At 53.9% G+C, this 20995-nt stretch overlaps 2 protein-coding genes across 9 annotated transcripts; one reads left to right on the top strand and one right to left on the bottom strand.

The window, feature by feature from the left end:
• Positions 1-99: 99 nt before the first annotated feature.
• Positions 100-16112, top strand: SH3D21 (SH3 domain containing 21). 8 transcript variants are annotated; one of them, XM_077963906.1, is made up of 18 exons: positions 102-330; positions 689-743; positions 918-1075; positions 1162-1225; positions 1487-1605; positions 2075-2130; positions 2223-2268; positions 2412-2512; positions 2691-2777; positions 3862-3904; positions 13751-13844; positions 13939-13991; positions 14118-14212; positions 14349-15179; positions 15216-15284; positions 15321-15592; positions 15680-15743; positions 15821-16112. In XM_077963906.1, exons 1-18 carry the CDS (start codon positions 174-176, stop codon positions 15890-15892), a joined length of 2436 nt encoding a protein of 811 aa, XP_077820032.1. In that variant the 5' UTR covers positions 102-173; the 3' UTR covers positions 15893-16112. The 8 variants fall into 8 exon arrangements, with proteins under 8 accessions (XP_077820038.1, XP_077820021.1, XP_077820032.1 ...); XM_077963895.1 differs by having other exon boundaries at positions 101-330; positions 14349-15284; XM_077963877.1 differs by having other exon boundaries at positions 103-330; positions 14349-15248; positions 15282-15592.
• Positions 16113-16786: 674 nt separating this feature from the next.
• EVA1B (eva-1 homolog B) lies at positions 16787-18408 on the bottom strand. The gene is made up of 3 exons (XM_001110754.5): positions 18222-18408; positions 17734-17830; positions 16787-17488 (listed from the first exon to the last, which is right to left on the bottom strand). The coding sequence occupies exons 2-3, from the start codon at positions 17798-17800 to the stop codon at positions 17052-17054; spliced, it is 504 nt and encodes a 167-aa protein (XP_001110754.2). The 5' UTR covers positions 17801-17830; positions 18222-18408; the 3' UTR covers positions 16787-17051.
• Positions 18409-20995: the final 2587 nt, after the last annotated feature.

The following is a 20995-nucleotide window of genomic DNA, read 5'->3' as shown; positions in this document are numbered from 1 at the left end:
GGCCCTAACATTCAGACTCCTGCCGGCTGGGGGCTCAACTGTGAGCAGAAACCTTGGAAGCTCGTAAAGTTCATTCTCCCTGCCTAACTCCCAGGGAGAACCTGGAGGTGTTTTCTGAAACCAAACCAAACCAGACCTCTGGCCCCAAAGCAGGGGTCTTTGCTGTCTCCTATATGGGGGTAGAGGGTGGGTACGCGGCCAGAGAGGAGTACGCCTTGCAAGAAAGACTGGAAGTGTCCACTCAAAAGTTATTGCTGGTACAAGGGCAGCCACTTCGTTCACTCAAGGCCGGTTTAGAGCTGTTGCTACCTGCTGGGGGACCCCACCCTGGTATGTGCCTCTCCCCACCTTTTCCCCTGGAGCCAAAAGCTTGTGAGGTGGGGGAGGGTGGGCCTGGGAAGGCTCTGTGCAAATTGTAGCTGGGAGCCTCCGGGCAAAAGCTGAGCGAAAGGGAGAGGCGGCTGGCCTAAAATTTAGGTAGGCGGGAAAAGCCTGTGACGGAGCTGTAACCGCTGCACAGGCCAGAGACCCTAGAGTCCTCCTCACCCCGGGGTTGGGGGCTGAACCTGCTGAGCCGGGCCGCCCCCTCTCCACACCCACTCCCAGCACCTGGCCCGACCTATCGGCTGGCGGTTACGCCTCCTTTACCATACTGTCTTGCCTCCGGTCGCGCCCTGCGCGGGCCCAGTACTCGGCCGTCAGCGGGAGCTGCCAGGCTCTGGAGGGCGCCCCGGAAACCATGGGTAAGTGCGGAGGCTTTGAGGTGGCCTCTCTCTGCAACCGTGGACATGGCAAGAGCCCACACCACCCCCCGGCCCCCGCTGCCCTCTACGGTGTCTGGGGACACGCCCGCCCTGGCCAGGCTGCCCCGCCTGGGTCTTTCTGAGCCGCGCGCCGGCCCCGTCTTCCGCCCGCAGAGGTCCTCGTCCTGGCCGGATACCGCGCGCAGAAGGAGGACGAGCTGAGTCTGGCGCCTGGGGACGTGGTCCGGCAGGTGCGCTGGGTGCCCGCGCGGGGCTGGCTTCGCGGAGAACTGGGGGGCCGCTATGGCCTCTTCCCAGAGCGCCTGGTGCAGGTGAGGCCGAGCCAGGGGCGGGCTGTGGGGTCTCAGCGCGCGCCCCGCGGGAGCTGAAAGCGCCTTCCCCGTGCCCTGATTCCCAGGAGATCCCAGAGACCCTGCGGGGTTCCAGAGAGGCGCGGAGACCGCGCTGTGCGCGCCGCCGAGGTGAGCGCAAGGTCCGGTACGGGGTCCGGTGGGCGGGCGCGCAGAGTCAGTGCGACCCCGGCGCCTCTAACTCTTGGTGACGGGCACGGCTCTGGGCGGGGCCCCGGGTCCGCTCTGCGGCCTGTGATTGGTTCTCGAGTACAATGCTCCGCCCTGGGGCGGGGCTGGAGGTACCAAAGGCTACGTGCGCGCCTCGCGCTACCCCCAGCTCCTCGTACTGGGGCGTCCGGCTCGAGCTGCGGTGCGCTTGTCCGGTGCTAGGTCATCCTGCCAAATACCCGGGGCCCCAAAGATGGTGCAAAGTGAACTTCAACTACAGCCCAGAGCAGGCGGACGAGCTGAAGCTGCAAGCTGGGGAGATCGTGGAAATGATAAAGGAGGTGAGGGGTGAGGTGATGGGACCGTTAGGGGAAAGATGGAACACGCCTCCCAAGTGAGTGGGGTGGGAAGTGAGGGTGTGGACAGTGGGAATGGCAACGGCGCAGATATGGGGAAGCACGGGATAGAGGGAGGAAGGGGCGCTTGGGCAGAACCAAGGGTGGAAGATTATCCTAGGGATCCTTGGGGCAGAACCAGATGCCCCTGCGTCCTACCCCCTCCCCAGATTGAGGACGGCTGGTGGCTGGGGAAGAAGAACGGGCAGCTGGGAGCCTTCCCATCCAACTTTGTGGAATTGCTGGACAGTGGGCCCCCAAGTGAGACCTCGACCCTGTGACTCGCAATCTCCAATGACCCTCCCAGTGGCATGAGCCTGTGATTCACATATCCTGACCCTGTGACCCCTTTGACCCTCTCCCATGACCTAACCTGTGAATTAGCACCCTCCCTAACCTCACTGTCCCTCACCAGGCTTTGGTAACCCAGACATGCCTTCAGTCAGCCCTGGTCCCCAGCGGCCTCCCAAGGTAACTTGGCTCAGAGTGGGCACAGAGGTGGTGAGTTCCTCTTGGGGTGGTTGGAGGCTCATCTGGTTCCTCCCTGCCCCTTCCCCCACTAGCTGAGCAGCCTGGCCTATGACAGCCCTCCAGACTACCTGCAGACAGGTGAGCACCCATCCAAAGGGTCCCCCACCCCCTCAGCCACTCCCAAGGTTGTGACTTGGGGCTAGCTGGGCTGATGGAGGCGGGGGCTGCTGATGAATGGGGGAGGCTTGGCTTCAGAGGACAGTGGACTGACCTCTTCCCAGTCTCCCACCCTGAGGCCTACAGGGTCCTGTTTGACTACCAGCCTGAGGCCCCAGACGAGTTGACGCTGCGGAGGGGGGACGTGGTGAAAGTACTCAGCAAGGTGTGAGAGGAACAGGGTGGGGGGGCCCAAGGAAGTGGGTGTTGAGAAAGGGTAGACCTGCACATGTACCCCCGAATCTAAAATAAATGTTGAAATTACATCTATAAGAAGGAGTGGGACCCCGGAAAGGACCTTGGGGGACCTGGCTCACCTCCCCACCGGCGTGTTTCTTTCCCAGACCACAGAGGATAAGGGCTGGTGGGAAGGAGAATGTCAAGGACGAAGAGGAGTTTTTCCAGACAACTTCGTACTCCCACCACCGCCAGTGAGTACAGAGCCAAGACACTCAGGTGGTGGGGGCAGGCTATTTTGGACAAAGGTGGGGATCATGGCACTCTCCGGACCTAACTGAAGGGTCACTAAATGAGGGTGGACCTAGACATGTGGCAGCTCCTTTTGGAATATAATACCAGTTGAGTATCCCTTATCCAAAAGGTTCGGGACCAGAAGTGTTTCGGATTTGGGAATTTTTGCATATACATGAGATAGTTGCCGGGCGCGGTGGCTCACACCTGTAATCCCAGCACTTCTGGGAGGCCGAGGCAGGTGGATCACGAGGTCAGGAGTTCAAGACTAGCCTGGCCAACATGGTGAAACCCCGTCTCTACTAAAAATACAAAAATCAGCTGGGCGTGGTGGCACTCATGTAATCCCAGCTACTCAGGAGGCGGAGGTTGCAGTGAGCCCAGATTGTGCCATTGCACTCCAGCCTAGGCAACAAGAGCAAGACTCCATCTCAACAAAAAAAAAAAAAAAAAAAAGAGCTTGGGAATGGGACCTGTACACGACCTAAACACGAAATTCATTTATGTTGCATATACACCTTAAACCATAGCCTGAAGGTGATTTTATGCAATATTTTTAATAATTTTGTGCATGAAACAAAATTTTGACGAGACCTGTAACATGAGTTAGGTCGGGTATGGAATTTTCCACTTAAGGCGTTATATTGGCACTCAAAAAGTTTCAGATTTTGGAGCATTTTCGAATTTTTTTTTTTTTTTTTTTTTTTGAGACAGAGTCTCGCTCTGTTGCCCAGACTGGAGTGCAGCAGCAGGATCGACGCTCACTGCAACCTCCCAGGTTGAAGCGACTCTCCTGCCTCAGCCTCAGAGTAGCTGGGATTACACGTGCATGCCACCACATCTGGCTAATTTTTGTATTTTTAGTAGAGACGGGATTTTGCCATGTTGACCAGACTGGTCTTGAGCTTCTGTCCTCAAGTGATCCACCCACCTTGGCCTCCCAATATGCTGGGATTATAGGTGTGAGCCACTGTGCCTGGCCTGCATTTTGGATTTCTGATTTTTAGATTAGGGATGCTCACCCTTTACTTCTTTTCTGCATAGATCAAGAAGCTGGTCCCACGGAAAGTGGTATCTCGGCAATCAGGTGAGTGCCCAGGGAACCCAGGATTGGGGGGTGTTCTCTGGGAGACCCACTGGTCCAGTTGCTTATAAACACCCACAGCACCCCAGTGGTCCAGTATGCCCCTATAGGAGTCCCCTCACCTGTGGGCCAAGAGCTGGGTAGGAATGTATGTGAATCAATGTGTGGGTCAGTTTGTGTGTGTGTTAATATGTTAGTGTTTCTCTGTGTGTCTTGAGAATGTGGCTCTTGGTGGGTATAGATTTGTTTCATTTTGTAAGGAAACATATGAATCTGTCTCTTCATATATAAGACTGTATATGTTCACATATCTTATCTGTCAGTGAATAGCTCTGTCCGTGAGTCTGTAGAATGTCTTTTTATTTATCTTTTTTTATTTATTTTTTTGAGACGGAGTCTCGCTCTGTTGCCCAGGCTGGAGTGCAGTGGCGTGATCTCGGCTCACTGCAAGCTCTGCCTCCTGGGTTCACACCATTCTCCTGCCTCAGCCTTCCAAGTAGCTGGGACTACAGGCGCCTGCCACCACACCCAGCTAATTTTTTGTATTTTTAATAGAAACGAGATTTCACCATGTTAGCCAGGATGGTCTCGATCTCCTGACCTCGTGATCCACCCGCCTCAGCCTCCCAAAGTGCTGGGACTACAGGCGTGAGCCACCGCACCCAGCCTTACTTATCTTTTAATGTAATATTTGACACATGTCAAAAGTATATGTAACACATATGTTATAAAATTTAACACCCACTGGCAAGGCACAGTGGTTCACTCCTGTAATCCCAGCACTTTGGGAGGCCAAGGCAAGTGGATCACCTGAGGTTAGGAGTTCAAGACCAGCCTGGCCAACATGGCAAAACCTTGTCTCTACTAAAAATATAAAAATTAGCCAGGCGTGGTGGGCATCCCTGTAATCCCAGGCTGGAGTGCAGTGGTGTAATCCCAGCTCACTGCCCTCTGCCTCCCAGGTTCAAGTGATTCTCCTGTCTTAGCCTCCTGAGTAGTGTGCACCACCATGCCCAGCTAATTTTGTATTTTTAGTAGAGATGGGATTTCACTATGTTAGCCAGTCTGGTCTTCGAGACCAGGGCACAGTGGCTCATGCCTGTAATCCCAGCACTTGGAGAGGCTGAGTGAGGTGGATCACCAGGTCGGGAGTTTGAGACCAGCCTGAATAACATGGTGAAACCCCGTCTCTACTAAAAATACAAAAATTAGCCAGGTATGGTGGCGGGCACCTGTAATCCCAGCTTCTTGGAAGGCTGAGGCGTGAGAATCGCTTGAACCCAGGAGATGGAGGTTGCAGTGAGCCTAGATGGCACCACTGCACTTCAGCCTGGGAAACAGAGTGAGACTCTGTCTCAAAAAAAAAAAAAAAAGAAAAAGAAATCATTTCCTGCTCCAAGTTTAGAAGGATAATCATCTATATTAAAACTTTTAAAATGATGCTATTCATATTAGCGCTTTTATTCATGTAGTAATAATTTTAATGAGTGATACAATTATACCTTTTTCCCTATGGACAATGAGTTGTTCCAGCATCATTTATTATTTTCTACATGTGAGTTTTATACAATTTTGGGGGTTTCTTTTTTCTTTTTGAGAAAGGGTCATTGGGTCTTTGTTACCCTGGTTGGAGTGCAGTGGCAATTGTAGCTCATTGCAGCTTCCACCTCCTGGGCTTAAGCGATTCTTCCACCTCAGCCTCTCTTGTAGCTGGGACTACAGGCACAAGCTACCATGTGCAGCTAATCTTTTAATCTTTTTGTAGAGACAGGGTCTCACTGTGTTGCCCAGGCTGGTCTTGAACTCCTGGGCTCAAGCAATTCTCCTGTTTTGGCCTCCCAAAGTGCTGGGATTAGAGGCGTGAGCCACAGTGCCTGGCTTAGTTTTATACATAAAACTATAATCTATAATTTTTTTTTTTTTTTTTTTTTTTTTTTTTGAGGCAGAGTCTCGCTCTGTCGCCCAGGTTGGAGTGCAGTGGCGCGATCTCGGCTCACTGCAACTTACGCCTCCCAGGTTCATGCCATTCTCCTGCCTCAGCCTCCCGACTTGCTGGGACTACAGGCGCCCACTACCACGCCTGGCTAATTTTTTGTATTTTTAGTAGAGATGGGGTTTCACCATGTTAGCCAGGATGGTCTTGATCTTCTGACCTCATGATCTGTCTGCCTCGGCCTCCCAAAGTGCTGGGATTACAGGCGTGAGCCACTGCACCCGGCCATAAAACTAGAATTTTTCATGAGGTTTATTCCCAGATATTCTTAGGTATCTCAGAGTTTTTAATGTGTCTTTAAAAAAACAGACATTCTTCTGTTTATTGCAGGAATACAGAAATGCATTGATTTTTGTATATTGTTTCTATAGCCAGCCATGGTGCTAAACTCTGATTATTTCTAGTAATTCATTTGTAGATTCTTATAAGTTTCCTATGAAGACAGACATGTCATTTGTGAATAATTTTTGTTTCATTCTCTTCATTCCTGCCTTTTAATTTCATTTTATTAATTTATTATAGCAATTAGGATCTCTCATATGATGTTAAATAGAAATAGTGATGGTGAACATCATCGTCATGTTCCTGATTTTGAATCTAGTTTTCGTTTTTCTTCTTTTTTCTTTCTTTTGAGACAGCGTCTTGTTCTGTTGCCCAGGCTGGAGTGCAGTGGTGCAATCTCAGCTCACTGCAACATCCACCTCCCGGGTTCAAGCAATTCTCCTGCCTCAGCCTCCCAAGAAGCTGAGATTACAGGTGTGCACCACCATACCTGGCTAGTTTTTGTATTTTTAGTAGAGACGGGGTTTCACTATGTTGGTCAGGCTGGTCTCGAACTCCTGACCTCATGATCCGCCTGCCTCAGCCTCCCAAAGTGCTGGGATTACCGACGTGAGCCACTGCGCCCTGGTCTCGAAGACCAGACTGGCTAACATAGTGAAACTCCATCTCTAATAAAAATATAAAATTAGCTGGGCATGGTGGTGCACACTACTTGGGAGGCTAAGACAGGAGAATCACTTGATTCTGTCACAGCCTCCCAAATAGCTGGGACTACGGGTGTGCACCACCACATCCGGCTAAATTTTTTTGTATTTTTAGTAGAGATAGGGTTTCACCATGTTGGCAAAGCTGGTCTCAAACTCCTGACCTTGTGGTCTGCCTGGCTTGGCCTCCCAGAATGCTGGGATTACAGGTGTGAGCCACTATGCCTGGTCTATCTGGTGGATCTTATATAAGATGGGAATCGGCTGGGCATGGTGGCTCATACCTGTAATCCCAGCACTTTGGGAGGCTGAGGCGGGCAGATAATGAGGTCAGGAGATCGAGGCCATCTTGGCTAACACAGTGAAACCCCGTCTGTACTCAAAATACAAAAAAATAGCCAGGTGTGGTGGCACATGCCTGTAGTCCCAGCTACTCAGGAGGCTGAGACAGGAGAATCGCTTGAACCCAGGAGGCAGAGGTTGCAGTGAGCCGAGATCGCGCCACTGCACTCCAGCCTGGGTAACAGAGCGAGGCTCTGTCTCTAAATAAATAAATAAGATGGGAATCATCTTTCCTTGCAAGCTGGTAAAACTTGTCTGTAAATTCATCTTGCCATATTTTTTTATTGTGGGATTATTTTAAACAACTTCTTCAATTTCTTTAATAGTTAAACAAAAGTCAGGGTAAAATTCTTCAATCAGTTGTGGAGTTACATGTTTTTAATTGTATATTTTATGTAAGTTTTCTAATTATTTGCATAAAGTTGTTCATAGTATACTCTTTTATTTTGGAGAGATAGGGTCTTGCTCTGTTGCCTAGGCTGGAGTATGGTGGCACAATTGGAGCTCGCAGCAGCCTCAGACCTCAAGTGATCCTCCCACTGCAGCCTCCCGAGTAGCTAGGACTATAGGTGTGCACCACCACACCTGGCTAGTTTTTAAGTTCATCGTAGAGAAAAGGTCTTGCTATGTTGCCCAGGCTGATCTGGAATTCCTATGCTCAAGTGATCCTCCTGCTTTGGCCTCCCAAAATACTGGGATTACAGTTGTGAGGCACTTCACTCAGCTCTTTCTGTTATCTTTTTAATGAAAACTGTCCTGGTGGGTATGAAGTGGTATCTCATTATGGGTTTGATTTGCATTTCTCTGATGGCTAATAATGCTGAGCATATTTTCATGTGCTTATATCTTTTGGAGAAATGTCTGTTTGGATCCTTTGCCTATTTAAAAAATTGGATTATTTGTCTTTTTTTGCTATTGAGTTAGAAGAGTTCTCTATATATTCTAGATAGAAGTCCCTAATCACATATATGCATATATGGTTTGCAATATTTTCTCCCATTCTCCCTTTTTTTTTTTAAGTCTTGCTCTGTTGCCCAAGCTGGAATACAGTGGCATAATCTCAGCTCACTGCAACCTCCCCCTCCCGGGTTCAAGCGATTTTCCTGGGTCAGCCTCCCAAGTAGCTGGGATGACAGGTGTGCACCACCACACCTGGCTAATTTTTGTATTTTTAGTAGAGATGGGGTTTCACCATGTTGCCCAAGTGGTCTTGAACTCCTGACCTTGTAATCCATCCACCTCATCCTCCCAAAGTTTTTCTCTTTCTTCAGGTTGTCTTTTCACTTCTTGATGGTATCCCTTGATGTACAAAAGTTTTACATTTTGATGAAGTCCCATTTATCTAATTTTTTGGTTGGCTGTGCTTTTGAACCAATGTCAGATCCCAAGATTACACTCCAAACTGAGATGCCTTCAACTTAGCCAGTGAAGCTGCTGATCCTCAATTTGCCCTACCCCGCAGAACATCCATGTGGACCAAGCTGAGGGGCCGGGGATGAAAGCAGCCCTAGGCAAGAACATTATCAAGCATACAAAATGCTCTGCAAATTACCCCAGCACTTTGAGAGGCTGAGGCGGGCACATTGCTTGAGGTCACGAGTTTGAGAACAGCCTGGCCGACGTGGTGAAACCCTGTCTCTACCAAAAAATACAAAAATTAGCAGGGCGTGGTGGCAGGTGCCTGTCATCCCAACTATCTGGGAGGCTAAGGCATGAGAATCGCTTGAACCTGTGAGGTGGAGGTTGTAGTGAGCCGAGATCGCGCCACTGCCCTCCAGCCTGGGTGACAGAGCGAGACTGTCTCAAAAAAAAAAAAAAAAAAAAAAAAAGGCCGGGCGCGGTGGCTCAAGCCTGTAATCCCAGCACTTTGGGAGGCCGAGACGGGCGGATCACGAGGTCAGGAGATCGAGACCATCCTGGGTAACACAGTGAAACCCCGTCTCTACTAAAAATACAAAAACTTAGCCGGGCGAGGTGGCAGGCGCCTGTAGTCCCAGCTACTCAGGAGGCTGAGGCAGGAGAATGGCGTGAACCCGGGAGGCGGAGCTTGCAGTGAGCTGAGATCCGGCCACTGCACTCCAGCCTGGGTGACAGAGCAAGACTCCGTCTCAAAAAAAAAAAAAAAAAAAAAATCCTTCGCAAATTATCTCATGCCTTTGGATAATTTCCAGAGCATTGAAATGGTTGTTGGATTTTTTTTTTTCTTTTTTTGGGGGTAGGGAAGGAGTCTCACTCTGTCTCCCAGACTGGAGTGCAATGGCACAATCTCGGCTCACTGCAACCTCCACCTCCTGGGTTCAAGTGATTCTCCCCTGTTAGCCTCCTGAGTAGCTGGGATTACAGGCACCCACCATCATGCCCGGCTAATTTCTGTATTTTTGCAGAGAGGGGGTTTCACCATGTTGGCCAAACTGGTCTCGAACTCCTGACCTCAGGTGACCCGCCCACTTCGGCCTCCCAAAGTGCTGGGATTACAGGTGTGAACCACTGCGCCCGGCCTGTTGGATCATTTTTGTCCAGCTTCATAGTTGCCTTGTGAGGAGAGGATTTGTCCACCACCTCATTCAGCCAGAGCCAAGCCCTGCTTCTGTCATTCCTCCCTCCTAACATTGCTCTCATTCTGTGCATTCCTTGTCTCACTGCACCTCTAGTTTATAAATTCTCTCTCTAGCCTTTTGGCTCTGTTTGCTCTGTAACCTGTACCGGCAACAAAAGCAATATGCATATAAGTAAGTGGATTTATGTTGCATTTTTTTTTTCAAGAATGCTATTTTTCATCTCTAGTATTTCCGTTTTCTATGTGGTAATTTTCCAAACCTGTGTGGTTATTCCTGATTGTCCTTTGTTCCATGCACATCCTGAATTTCTTCAAATATGTTATACATAGCTATTCAGTATTCTCTACCTGACACTTCCAGTATCTGTTGTATGTTGTGTCTGCTGACTCCATTCTTGGTGACCTGCCCTCTGGCGTGTTTTGTGACCTTTGTTTATGAGCTGATAGCTGGATTTTAATCTGTGGGACTCTTGCAGGTCTTAGTAGAAGAAGACTTCTTCCAGCGAGAATTTGCTTTTATTTTTTGTTTTGTTTTTTTGAGATGAAGTCTTGCTCTGTCACCTGGGCTAGAGTGCAGTGATGTGATCTCAGTCACTGCAACCTCCTCCTTCCGGGTTCAAACGATTCTCGTGCTTCAGCCTCCCTAGTAGCTGGGATTGCAGGCATGTGCCACCATGCCCGGCTAATTTTTGTAGTTTTAGCAGAGATGAGGTTTCACCATTTTGGCCAGGTTGGTCTCGAACTCCTGACCTCAGGTGATCCACCTGCCTTGGCCCCACAAAGTGTTGGGATTACAGGCATGAGCCACCGTACCCGGCCGAGAATTTGCTTTTACTTCTGCCAGTGGCCAGAGAACACCACCCACCAGAAGCCGCTTCGGTCCTCCTGAAGAAAGGTGGCACTGCTGTGTGGTACTGAGCTCGGGGCCTGTGGTGAGCTGAGGAAGCAGAGCCCAGGGCCCTGGCTTCACACCACAGGGCCCAGGCTCAGTAGCCACAGAGCAGAGCTGCCCTCCCTCTGCCTTTCTGGCTTCAGTTCTCTCTCTTTTTTTCTTTATCTTTATCTTTTTTTTTTTTTTTTTTTTTTTTGAGACTAAGTTTTGCTCTTGTTACCCAGGCTGGAGTGCAATGGCATGATTTGGCTCACTGCAACCTCCACCTCCCAGGTTCAAGCGATTCTCCTGCCTCAGCCCCCCAAATAGCTGGAACTGCAGGCGCCCGCCACCACACCTGGCTAATTTTTGTATTTTTTAGTAGAGATGGGGTTTCACCATGTTGGTCAGGCTGATCTTGAACTCCTGACCTCAAGTTGATCCTCCCATCTCAGCCTCCCAAAGTGCTGGGATTATAGGCGTGAGCCACTGGGAGTGCTGGGATTACAGGTGTGAGCCACTGCACCTGGCCCAGTCCTCTCTTCTGTAGACCTCCTTTACCTTTTAACTCCAACAGTGCCTCAAAATTGTGTCCTCAGCAGGATATAATTGCTTTCTGATGGGAGCACCCTTCAGAGCATCTAATCAGCCATAACCGTGTAAGAAGCAGAAGTCGGCCGGGCGCGGTGGCTCACGCCGGTAATCCCAGCACTTTGGGAGGCCGAGGCGGGCGGATCACGAGGTCAGGAGATCGAGACCATCCTGGCTAACATGGTGAAACCCTGTCTCTACTAAAAATACAAAAAACTAGCCGGGCGTGGTGGCGGGTGCCTGTAGTCCCAGCTACTCGGGAGGCTGAGGCAGGAGAATGGCGTGAACCTGGGAGGCGGAGCTTGCAGTGAGCCGAGATCGCGCCACTGCACTCCAGCCTGGGCGACACAGCGAGACTCCGTCTCAAAAAAAAAAAAAAGAAAAAAAGAAGCAGAAGTCAAAGTTAACATTTACTGAGCTTTGACCATCTGGCTGCCAAACAGTCTTCTGGGCACCTCGCATGTATTAAAAGTCACTCAGACCTCACAACCACCCTACAAAGGTGTGTGTTAGTTGTCCATGTTTTATAAATGAGGACACTGAGGCATAGATCACTTGGCAAGTTCCCACACAACTAGCAAGGAGTGGAGCTGAAATTCAGAGCCTGGTGTCTGGCTGTGGGATCCATGCCCCCACCGTCAGATTTGTGGATTTGTATACGTATCTGCGTGTGATTATATATAGGAGTTAACATCAGCACTTGTGCACAAGCCAGAGTGGCTGTTTTCCTAAGGATCTGAATGTCACTGTGTGTAACTGCCTTCAGGCGATGCTCATGTCACCTTAGTGTGCCCTTCTCTGGCCACCCCATTTAAAATGGTTCCTTCCTCTGCCTAGTGTTTTTTTGTTTTGTTTTGTTTCTTTGAGACAGAGTTTTACTCTTGTCACCCAGGCTGGAGTACAGTGGCGCGATCTTGGCTCACTACAACCTCTGCCCTCCTGGGTTCAAGCGATTTTCCTGCCTCAGCTGGAGTAGCTGAGATTACAGGTGCACGACACCATGCCTGGCTAATTTTTGTGTTTTTAGTAGAGACGGGGTTTCACCATGTTGACCAGGCTGGTCTTGAACTCCTGACCTCAAGTGATCTGCCCACCTTGGCCTCTCAAAGTGCCAGGATTACAGGTGTGGGCCACCGTGCCCAGCCCCTCTGCCTAGTCTTGTCAGTCACACTTAATAACTCTTTAATACACTATGTATTTTACTCCTTGTATTTATGTCTGCTTCCCCAATAGAACACGAGCTCAGTCTGGCTGCTGTGGGAAGAACACACTCTAGGTGGGGTGGGTACAGCCAAAACCCAGGTTGGAGGCTGTTGGAATGTCCAGGTGAAGGTGACGGTGACTTGATCTAGAGCACTTAGTGGTGGAGGTGGTGACAAGTGATGGAATTCAGGAAATACCTGGACAGTAGTGTGGACAGGATTTACTGATGGTTTGGATGTGCCTCACAAGGAAATAAAAGGAGTCATCTGTCATCCAAACAAGTGGGTAAATGGGCCAGATGGGGACCGTGGGGAGAGGGGTAGATTCAAGGGTCATGGGTTTGGGAAGCAAGAGATTGGTTTGGGATATGCTAACAGTGTGATGCCCATCAGCTCTCCAAGTGTAAGTATTGAGAGGGAAGTCAGATATGAGTCTGGAGTCAGAGAGGAAGGAGCTAGAGATGAAAATTTGGGAATCATTGACTTATTGATAATTAAATCGATAAGACTGGGTGGTATCTCTAGAGAGTAAATGAGAGAGAAGATAAAGAATTCTGAGGGTGGGCTGGGCGCGATGGCTCACGCCTGTAATCCCAGCACTTTGGGAGGCCAAGGTGGACGGATCACGAGGTCAGGAGATCGAAACCATCCTGGCCAACACGGTGAAACCCTGTCTCTACTAAATATACAAAAAATTAGTTGGGTGTGGTGGCGGTCACCTGTAGTCCCAGCTACTCAGGAGGCTGAGGCAGGAGAATGGGGTGAACCCGGGAGGCAGAGCTTGCACTGAGCCAAGATCACGCCACTGCACTCCAGCCTGGACGACAGCGAGACTCTATCTCAAAAAAAAAAAAAAAACCCACAAAAATTGGCCAGGCGCAGTGTAATCACGCCTGTAATCCCTGCACTTTGGGAGACCGAGGCAGGCGGATCACGAGGTCAGGAGATCAAAACCATCCTGGCTAACACGGTGAAGCCCCATCTCTACTAAAAATACAAAAAGAAATTAGCCGGGCATGGTGGTGGGCGCCTGTAGTCCCAGCTACTAGGGAGGCTGAGGCAGGAGAATGAACCCGGGAGGCAGAGCTTGCAGTGAGCCAAGATCGCGCCACTGCACTCCAGCCTGGGCACAGAGCGAGACTCCGTCTCAAAATAATAATAATAATAATAGTAATAGAAAAATTAGCCGGGTGTGGTGGCGCATACTCAGACAAGATTAGCCTCCTGCCCACAGTCCCCTGCATAGAGCACAAGACAGGGCCAGCGACTGTCAGATGGATGAATGCTCCACTCCTCTCTCTTCCCAGCTCCTATTAAGGAACCAAAAAAGTTGATGCCCAAAACATCCCTCCCCACAGTCAAGAAACTAGCGACAGCCGCCACTGGGCCCAGCAAAGCCAAGTAAGGAGCAGGATGGGGTTGGGGGAAGGAGGAGGGTAGAAGGAACACCCCTCCCTGTGCCCCACCCTGAGGGCCTGATGAAGATATGTTCCAGGACATCTCGGACACCCAGCAGGGACAGTCAGAAGCTCACTTCCCGAGACTCAGGTAAGGGCTGCCCTCCAGTGCAGGGAGGACGGGAGGACAGGGATGGGGTGGCTGTGCGGACGGACAGAGGTGGGAAGAGACTGAGGGTCAGAGTAGGCTTGGGTCCTTGAAGTTCTGCTCTCTTAGGCCCCAATGGTGGCTTCCAAAGCGGGGGTTCGTGTCCCCCTGGCCGAAAGCGATCCAAAACCCAGACTCCCCAGCAACGCTCTGTGTCCAGTCAGGTGAGGGGCAGGAGACATGGGAGAGGGGATGCTGGGCAGAGGCTGGTTCCCAGCTGTGGTGTGCACAGGCGAAGTCTCCCAGGCCAAGGGGAACCAGACTCAACCTCAGCTGAGACTTCACCTCCCATCATGGCAGGAGGAAGAGCACAGCAGCCCAGCAAAGGCCCCCTCTGTGAAGAGAACCCCCATGCTGGACAAGACCACAACTCCAGAGAGGCCCCCAGCTCCAGAGAATGCCCCCGGCTCCAAGAAGATCCCGGTTCCTGACAAGGTCCCCTCCCCAGAGAAGACCCTCACTCTAGGCGACAAGGCCTCTATCCCAGGGAACTCCACCTCGGGGAAGATCCCAGCTCCTGACATAGTCCCCACCCCAGAGAGGATGGTGACTCCAGAGGACAAGGCCTCTATCCCAGAGAACTCCATCCCAGAGGAGGCCCTGACTGTGGACAAACCCTCCACTCCAGAGAGGCTCTTTTCAGTGGAAGAGGCCAGTGGCCCAGAAGTCCCACCAATGGATAAAGTCCCTGATCCAAAGATGGCCCCTCTGGGGGATGAGGCCCCCACCCGAGAAAAGGTCTTGACCCCAGAGCTTTCTGAAGAAGAGGTGTCCACCAGAGATGACACTCAATTCCATCACTTCTCTTCGGAGGAAGCCCTGCAGAAGGTCAAGTCCTTTGTAGCCAAAGAGGCTCCATCATCCCAGGAGAAGGCCCACACACCAGAGGCACCCCCACTCCAGCCTCCTTCCTCAGAGAGGTGCCTGGGAGAGATGAAATGCCCCCTTGTTAGAGGGGACAGCTCCCCACACCAGGCTGAGTTGAAGTCTGGGCCAGCGTCCAGGCCTGCTCTTGAGAAGCCCCACCCCCAGGCAGAGGCTACAACGCTTCTAGAGGAGGCACCTTCCAAAGAGGAGAGGACCCCTGAAGAGGAGGCATCCCCCAATGAGGAAAGGCCTCTGAGAGAGGAGGTGCTCCCGAAAGAGGGAGTGGCTTCCAAAGGGGAGGTGCTCCCCAAAGAGGGAGTGGCTTCCAAAGAGGTGCTCCCCAAAGGGGGAGTGGCTTCCAAGGAGGAGGTGCTCCCCAAAGAGGGAGTGGCTTCCAAGGAGGAGATGCTCCCCAAAGAGGGAGTGGCTTCCAAAGAGGAGGTGACCCTGAAAGAGGAAGTGGCTCCAAAAGAGGAGGTGCCCCCTATAGATACAGCCTTTGCCCAAAAAACACATCCTATCAAGCCGTCTCCAGACTCCCAAGAGACACTCACGCTCCCCTCCTTGCTTCCGCAAAACTACACGGAAAACAAGAATGAGGGAGTCGATGTAACGTCGCTGAGGGGCGAGGTGGAGTCTCTAAGGAGGGCGCTGGAGCTGATGGGGGTGCAGCTGGAGTGAGTGGGTAGCGGCGGGGGTTGTGGAAGGTAGGGTCCCCCCTAGCCCTCACCTGCCCAGCGCCTCACCTCCGCCTTGGCCCGCAGGAGGAAGCTGACCGACATCTGGGAGGAGCTGAAGAGCGAGAAGGAGCAGCGCCAGCGGCTGGAGGTGAGGCGCGGGTCCTGGCGGGAGCGGGCTGGTGGCGGGTGGCCCCCTGACACAGTCTCCACCTCACTCCCGGCCAGGTCCAGGTGATGCAGGGGACCCAGAAGTCCCAGACCCCGCGCATCATCCACGCGCAGACGCAGACCTACTGAGGGCGGGCCTGGGAAGGGACCGCGGCCCGTCCTGGCTGGGGCCACCCACGTCCTTGCACACGACTTTGGGAAACTCGAGAAAGTAAACTCTGCCTCGCAAGGGGCCACGCCGGTCTGGTCGCTAGGGGCGGGGTCTGCGCGGGGGCAGGGCCTGGGCCTCCGCATTCCTGACGGTCCCTCCCGGGCACATCTGTCCAACATGTGGCTCCCATTACCGTTCCCAAGGCCTGCGCGCGGCTATTTTTATCCACCGGATGGTGAGGGGCGGGGGATGGTGTCTCCTTCCGACGCCAGCAGCGCGCTGGAGAAATGGCGGGCAGGAGGGGCCCAGGCGGGATCGGGCTCTGACGGCCTAGATTCCGGAATCCAGCTGTGCGCCGGGGAGGAGCCGAGCGGGCCTTCTCGCGAGCTCGGACCCCTCCCAGCTGGCCTCCCTGTCCACTCAGAGGGACCCCTGCCCTCTCGTTTGAACGCACCTCGGTGAAGACGTGAACGGCCCAGCCCAGCACGCATGCTTACACCGGGGCTAGTAGGACCTTAGCCTCTAGGTCAGGGTCCCGAGGCCTGGTGTGTGTGTGTCATTGCAATGTATGAACCCAAGGCACTGTGGGGACAGGGCTACGTGTGCCCAGGCGTTTGCCGGTAAGGAATGCGTTGTGAGTGAGGAATGCGCGTGCACTTGCTCTGTGTGTGAGGCTGGGTGCAGGCCTGTGGCCTTCTGCCTTTCCGCTGGCTGTGAAGTGAACGCGGGCAGGTGTGCTGTGTCGTGGGGTTGGTGGGTGGGGGTGGTGCAGCTAGGGTAAGGGAGTCAAGGGGGGGCCTCAGCCCTAGGACCCCTGCGTGGCAGGAGCCTGGGGGCCGCTGGGGGCAGGAGTAACAGAGGGAGAGACTGAGTCACTGAGAATGCAGCTTTCTTTCATTTGGTCACTTCACCTCTTCATCACCCCCAGAGAGGGAGTGGGGACCCTGCATCGTGCCCCCTCCCCGCCCCTGGGGTCTTCTGGCAGGACTGGGGAAGAGAGACTCGCGGGGGCTGGCGGTCCACGCCCAGTAGCACCTGGGGGCCGTGGGGGCCGATGCAGTCCGAAGGTCCGGAGCAGGTCTGGGCTCATGTGCAGGTCCGGTACCCCAAGCGCCTTGCAGCGGGACCCGGGGCCCATCAGTAATAGTGCATGCGGCCCAGGGTGCCCGCGCCCGTGGCCGTGGGGCTGGGCCCCAGCGTGCCTGTGCCCAGAAGGTCCGGCTGCCCGGTGCGCCAGATCTCCCGCAGGATCCTCTCACGCTCCTCCAGCCGCTGCGCCCGCTCCAGCTCCTCCGCCGATGTGAAGACGTTGACACTGAGGGGCCCGTCGGGCTCCGCGGACAGCTCGGGGCCCGGCAGCGTGTCGTCGGGTCCCAGCCGCGTCACCGTGTCCTCCTCGTCCTCGTCGTCGTCCTCGGGCTCCAGGGTGCTGCTGCGGGGGTCCCGGCGCTGAGCCGGGCCCCGGGGCCGCGGGCGGGGCGCCCACGAGATGCTGATGACGAGCAGGCAGAGGGTGAGCAGCAGGCCGAAGCAGACGCCCAGCACGAAGTAGAGGCCGAAGCTCTCGGGGTTGGCTGCGGGGCACAGGACGGGGGTCACGGAGAGGGCCGGGCGGGTGAGGGTCGTCCCACTTCCAACAGACCCCAGGTTCAAGGTGTGGGGACGAGGCCCGTAACCCCTACTCGAAGGGCATTAGGGAACCGCCAGCGGGCAAGGGGGCGGGGAGCGGGGCGGAGGGGACGGGCAAGGCGCTGGGGAGGGAAGGGGATGGTGGGCAGGGAAGGGTTCAGGCCCCCAGTCTTCCGGCGCCCGCCCTCACCGCGGATGTGCGCGTAGGCAGCCAGGCTGTTGCTGAGCAACTCCATGTCCCTTCGCGGGGCATCCATGCTGCTCTGGGGGGCAGCTCCCCTGCCAGCCTGCGAGGTCAGCAAAGTCAGATCCTCCTCCCAGCCTGGAGCCCACCCCGACCCCTTCCGCGGGCAGCTCCTCTCCCGGGAGCCGCGGCCCCAGGTTCCACCCTGGAAAGAGCGCTTCCCTAACTTCGTGGCGGCCCTGGGCCCTGCCGGGGGGAACCCCTCTCCCGGGCGCGGACGCCCCTCCAGCCCAGGGAGCAGCGCCGGGGACCGCGGGAGGCCCCGCCCCCTGGTGAGGTCCCCAGCTGAGGCCCGGTTCCGCTGTCCCCGGACGGGATGGAGGATAGGAACACTGAGCCTCCACGCCCCAGGCGGGCTCCGGGAAGGGAAACCGCCTCCCTCCTCGCCCGGCCGCCCTGCGGGGACCCACCGGCCCGGGGCCGGGCCCACTCACCGTCAGCGCCCCGCTTCCCGGCTGCCCGGCCCCGGCGCGTCCAGCGGCCGCATACACTGGGCCCGGCCGCCCCCACCCGCTCCGGCCCCGCCGCCCCTCCGGCCCCGCTGGGCTCCCAGACCGCGGCAGCGCGGGCGGGACACGGGCCGAGGGACGAGCCGGCGGAAAGTTTCCTCCGAGGAAAGAGGAGGGACGGGGCGGGGCGGGCGGGGAGGCGGGGAGGAAAAGGGCTGGGAGAGGAAGGGGAGAGGAGCGGGCAGCCGGGAGGAGGGAGATCCCGGCCCGCGGGCCGTCCGTCCCCCACAGGAAACCGCCGGGGAGGCCGCGGCAGGGACCCGCCCCCAGGCCACTAACAACAACAACAGCGAGGCTGGAGCTCTGCCTGCGTGCGGGCCGAGGGCTGAACCCTGGACAGGTTCTTTGACTTACTCCGGCTGACAACCCTACGACGTGGTACCATTATCCCCACTTCGCAGATAATATAAACAGAGTCTTGGAGAGATTGAATTGACTTTACAAAAACTGTCGGGATTTGAACCTGCTGTTCTCTGACCCTAAAGCCTGAGCTCAAAACCACAGCTCCCCCTCCTAGGAGGCCCCATCCAGGGAAGGCTGCTTCTCTTCCCCAGACCCATGCCGGTCTGGAAGGGAGGGGACTGTCCACCCCTCCTCCCTGGGCCCAGGCTTGAATGTGCCCCCTGGCCGAGCTCTGGTCTGGTCACGCAGGGTTAATGATTGTTAGACTCCAGCTTTGAGCCAGGCACCGTCCAGCAGCCTCGCAGTCCCCAGCGTGGGGCCTCTGTGCCTGCAAGCTCCTGCGCTCTTGTGCACCAAGCAGCTTGTGGCGGCTTGTGGCAGATCCCACCCCATCCCGCCCCCCACCCCAAGGCTAAACCTACCTGTGCTCACACACGCATTTCCCACCTGGGCTTGTGCATGCAATGTGGTGTGTGATCAGTGTGTGTGGCTGGGGGCTTCTTTCTGCCCTGTCTCCCCGGGGCCCCCCATCATGGGCCTCCCCTCCCTTGTTGGAGCTAGGATGAGGGGGAGGCCGTCTTGGCGGGAGCCTTAGAGAGGAGGAGGGAAGGGGGAGAGGAAATTGCAGACATAGCTGAAGGCGCTGCCTGAGGCCTGTGGGCCAGCGACCCTTTCTCTGTCCGGGCTGCAGACCCCTACTCCCCCAGTCCCGAGACTGGGTTCAAGTGGAGGGCATATCTAGATGGGGGAGGACCAGGACTGACTCCTATGGGGATGGAAAAGGGACTCCTGGGTGTTTTTGTGACTGTTGAGTCTGTTCTGTGAATGTGTGGGGAGGTATTTTTGCCCACATCTGTATATTTGTCTATTAATGTGATGTATTTGAATATTGTTGTGGGGGCGAGTATGTCTGCATATACATCTGTGCAGCCACTAGTCAACAAATATTGTGTATGCCTAGCACTTCCTAGTCTAGTTCACAGCATCTGTGGATTTAACCAACTTTGCATCAAAAATATTCAAAACCGGCCGGGCGCGGTGGCTCACGCCTGTAATCCCAGCACTTTGGGAGGCCGAGACGGGCGGATCACGAGGTCAGGAGATCAAGACCATCCTGGCTAACACAGTGAAACCCCGTCTCTACTAAAAAAATACAAAAAACTAGCCGGGCGAGGTGGCGGGCGCCTGTAGTCCCAGCTATTCGGGAGGCTGAGGCGGGAGAACGGCGTAAACCCGGGAGGCGGAGCTTGCAGTGAGCTGAGATCCGGCCACTGCACTCCAGCCTGGGCCACAGAGCGAGACTCCGTCTCAAAAAAAAAAAAAAAAAATATTCGAAACCAAAATTGCATCTGTACTGAACATGTACAGAATTTTTTTCTTGTCATTATTTCCTAAACAATAGATATATTTTATTTTATTTTTCTTTGAGACAGGGTCTCACTCTGTCACCCAGGCTGAAGTACAGAGGTGCTATCTCAGCTCATCACAGCCTCTGCCTCCTGGGCTCAAGTGAGCCTCCCATCTCATTGTCCCAAGTAGCTGGGAGGGATCACAGGCGCGCACCACCATGCCTGGCTAATTTTTTTAGAGATGGGGTTTTGCCATGTTGCCCAGGCTGGTCTTGAACTCCTGGGCTCAAGTGATCCACCCACCTCAGCCTCCCAAAGTGCTGGGATTACAAGTGTGAGCCATCGTGCCAGCCAATAGTATATTTTCATAGTGGTTACATTATATTAGATATTATAAGTAATCAAGAGATGATTTAAAGTATACAGGAGGATGTGTGTAGGTTAAATGCAAATACTGAACCAATTTATTTTACATCAAGGACTTGAGGATCCTCGGATTTTGGTGTCTATGGGAGGGAGCCAATCCCTTGAGAATACCAAGGGGCAGGGTTTTTTTTGTTTTTTGTTTTGTTTTGTTTTTGAGACGGAGTCTCCCTCTGTGGCCCAGGCTGGAGTGCAGTGGCACGATCTCAGCTCACTGCAAGCTCCGCCTCCCGGGTCCAGGCCATTCTCCTGCCTCGGCCTCCCGAGTAGCTTGGATTACAGGCAATTGCCACCACGCCTGGCTAATTTTTTGTATTTTTAGTAGAGACAGGGTTTCACTGTGTTAGCCAGGATGGTCTCCATCTCCTGACCTCATGATCCGCCCGCCTCAGCCTCCCAAAGTACAGGGATTACAGGCATGAGCCACCACACCCGGCCCTGAGGGACAGTTTTAATGGGGATTTAACAATAAACAGAACAGACACAAATCCTTGCCCCCATGGAGCTGACACTAAATTGGAGAAA

The sequence above is a fragment of the Macaca mulatta genome, chromosome 1 (genome assembly GCF_049350105.2).
Source record: "Macaca mulatta isolate MMU2019108-1 chromosome 1, T2T-MMU8v2.0, whole genome shotgun sequence".
In the NCBI taxonomy this organism is placed as follows: domain Eukaryota; kingdom Metazoa; phylum Chordata; class Mammalia; order Primates; family Cercopithecidae; genus Macaca; species Macaca mulatta.
Note: the sequence above shows the minus strand (reverse complement) of the source record. Positions and strands in the feature narration are given on the sequence as shown.

Coding starts and splice junctions, on each gene's coding strand:
- SH3D21 (XM_077963926.1), top strand. CDS start 174: ATGGGGGTAGAGGGTGGGTACGCGGCCAGAGAGGAGTACGCCTTGCAA. Junction 13,845..13,938: donor ACTGGGCCCAGCAAAGCCAA/GTAAGGAGCAGG, acceptor GATATGTTCCAG/GACATCTCGGACACCCAGCA. Junction 15,593..15,679: donor CTGATGGGGGTGCAGCTGGA/GTGAGTGGGTAG, acceptor CTTGGCCCGCAG/GAGGAAGCTGACCGACATCT.
- EVA1B (XM_001110754.5), bottom strand. CDS start 17,800: ATGGATGCCCCGCGAAGGGACATGGAGTTGCTCAGCAACAGCCTGGCT. Junction 17,489..17,733: donor TGCCTACGCGCACATCCGCG/GTGAGGGCGGGC, acceptor TGTGCCCCGCAG/CCAACCCCGAGAGCTTCGGC.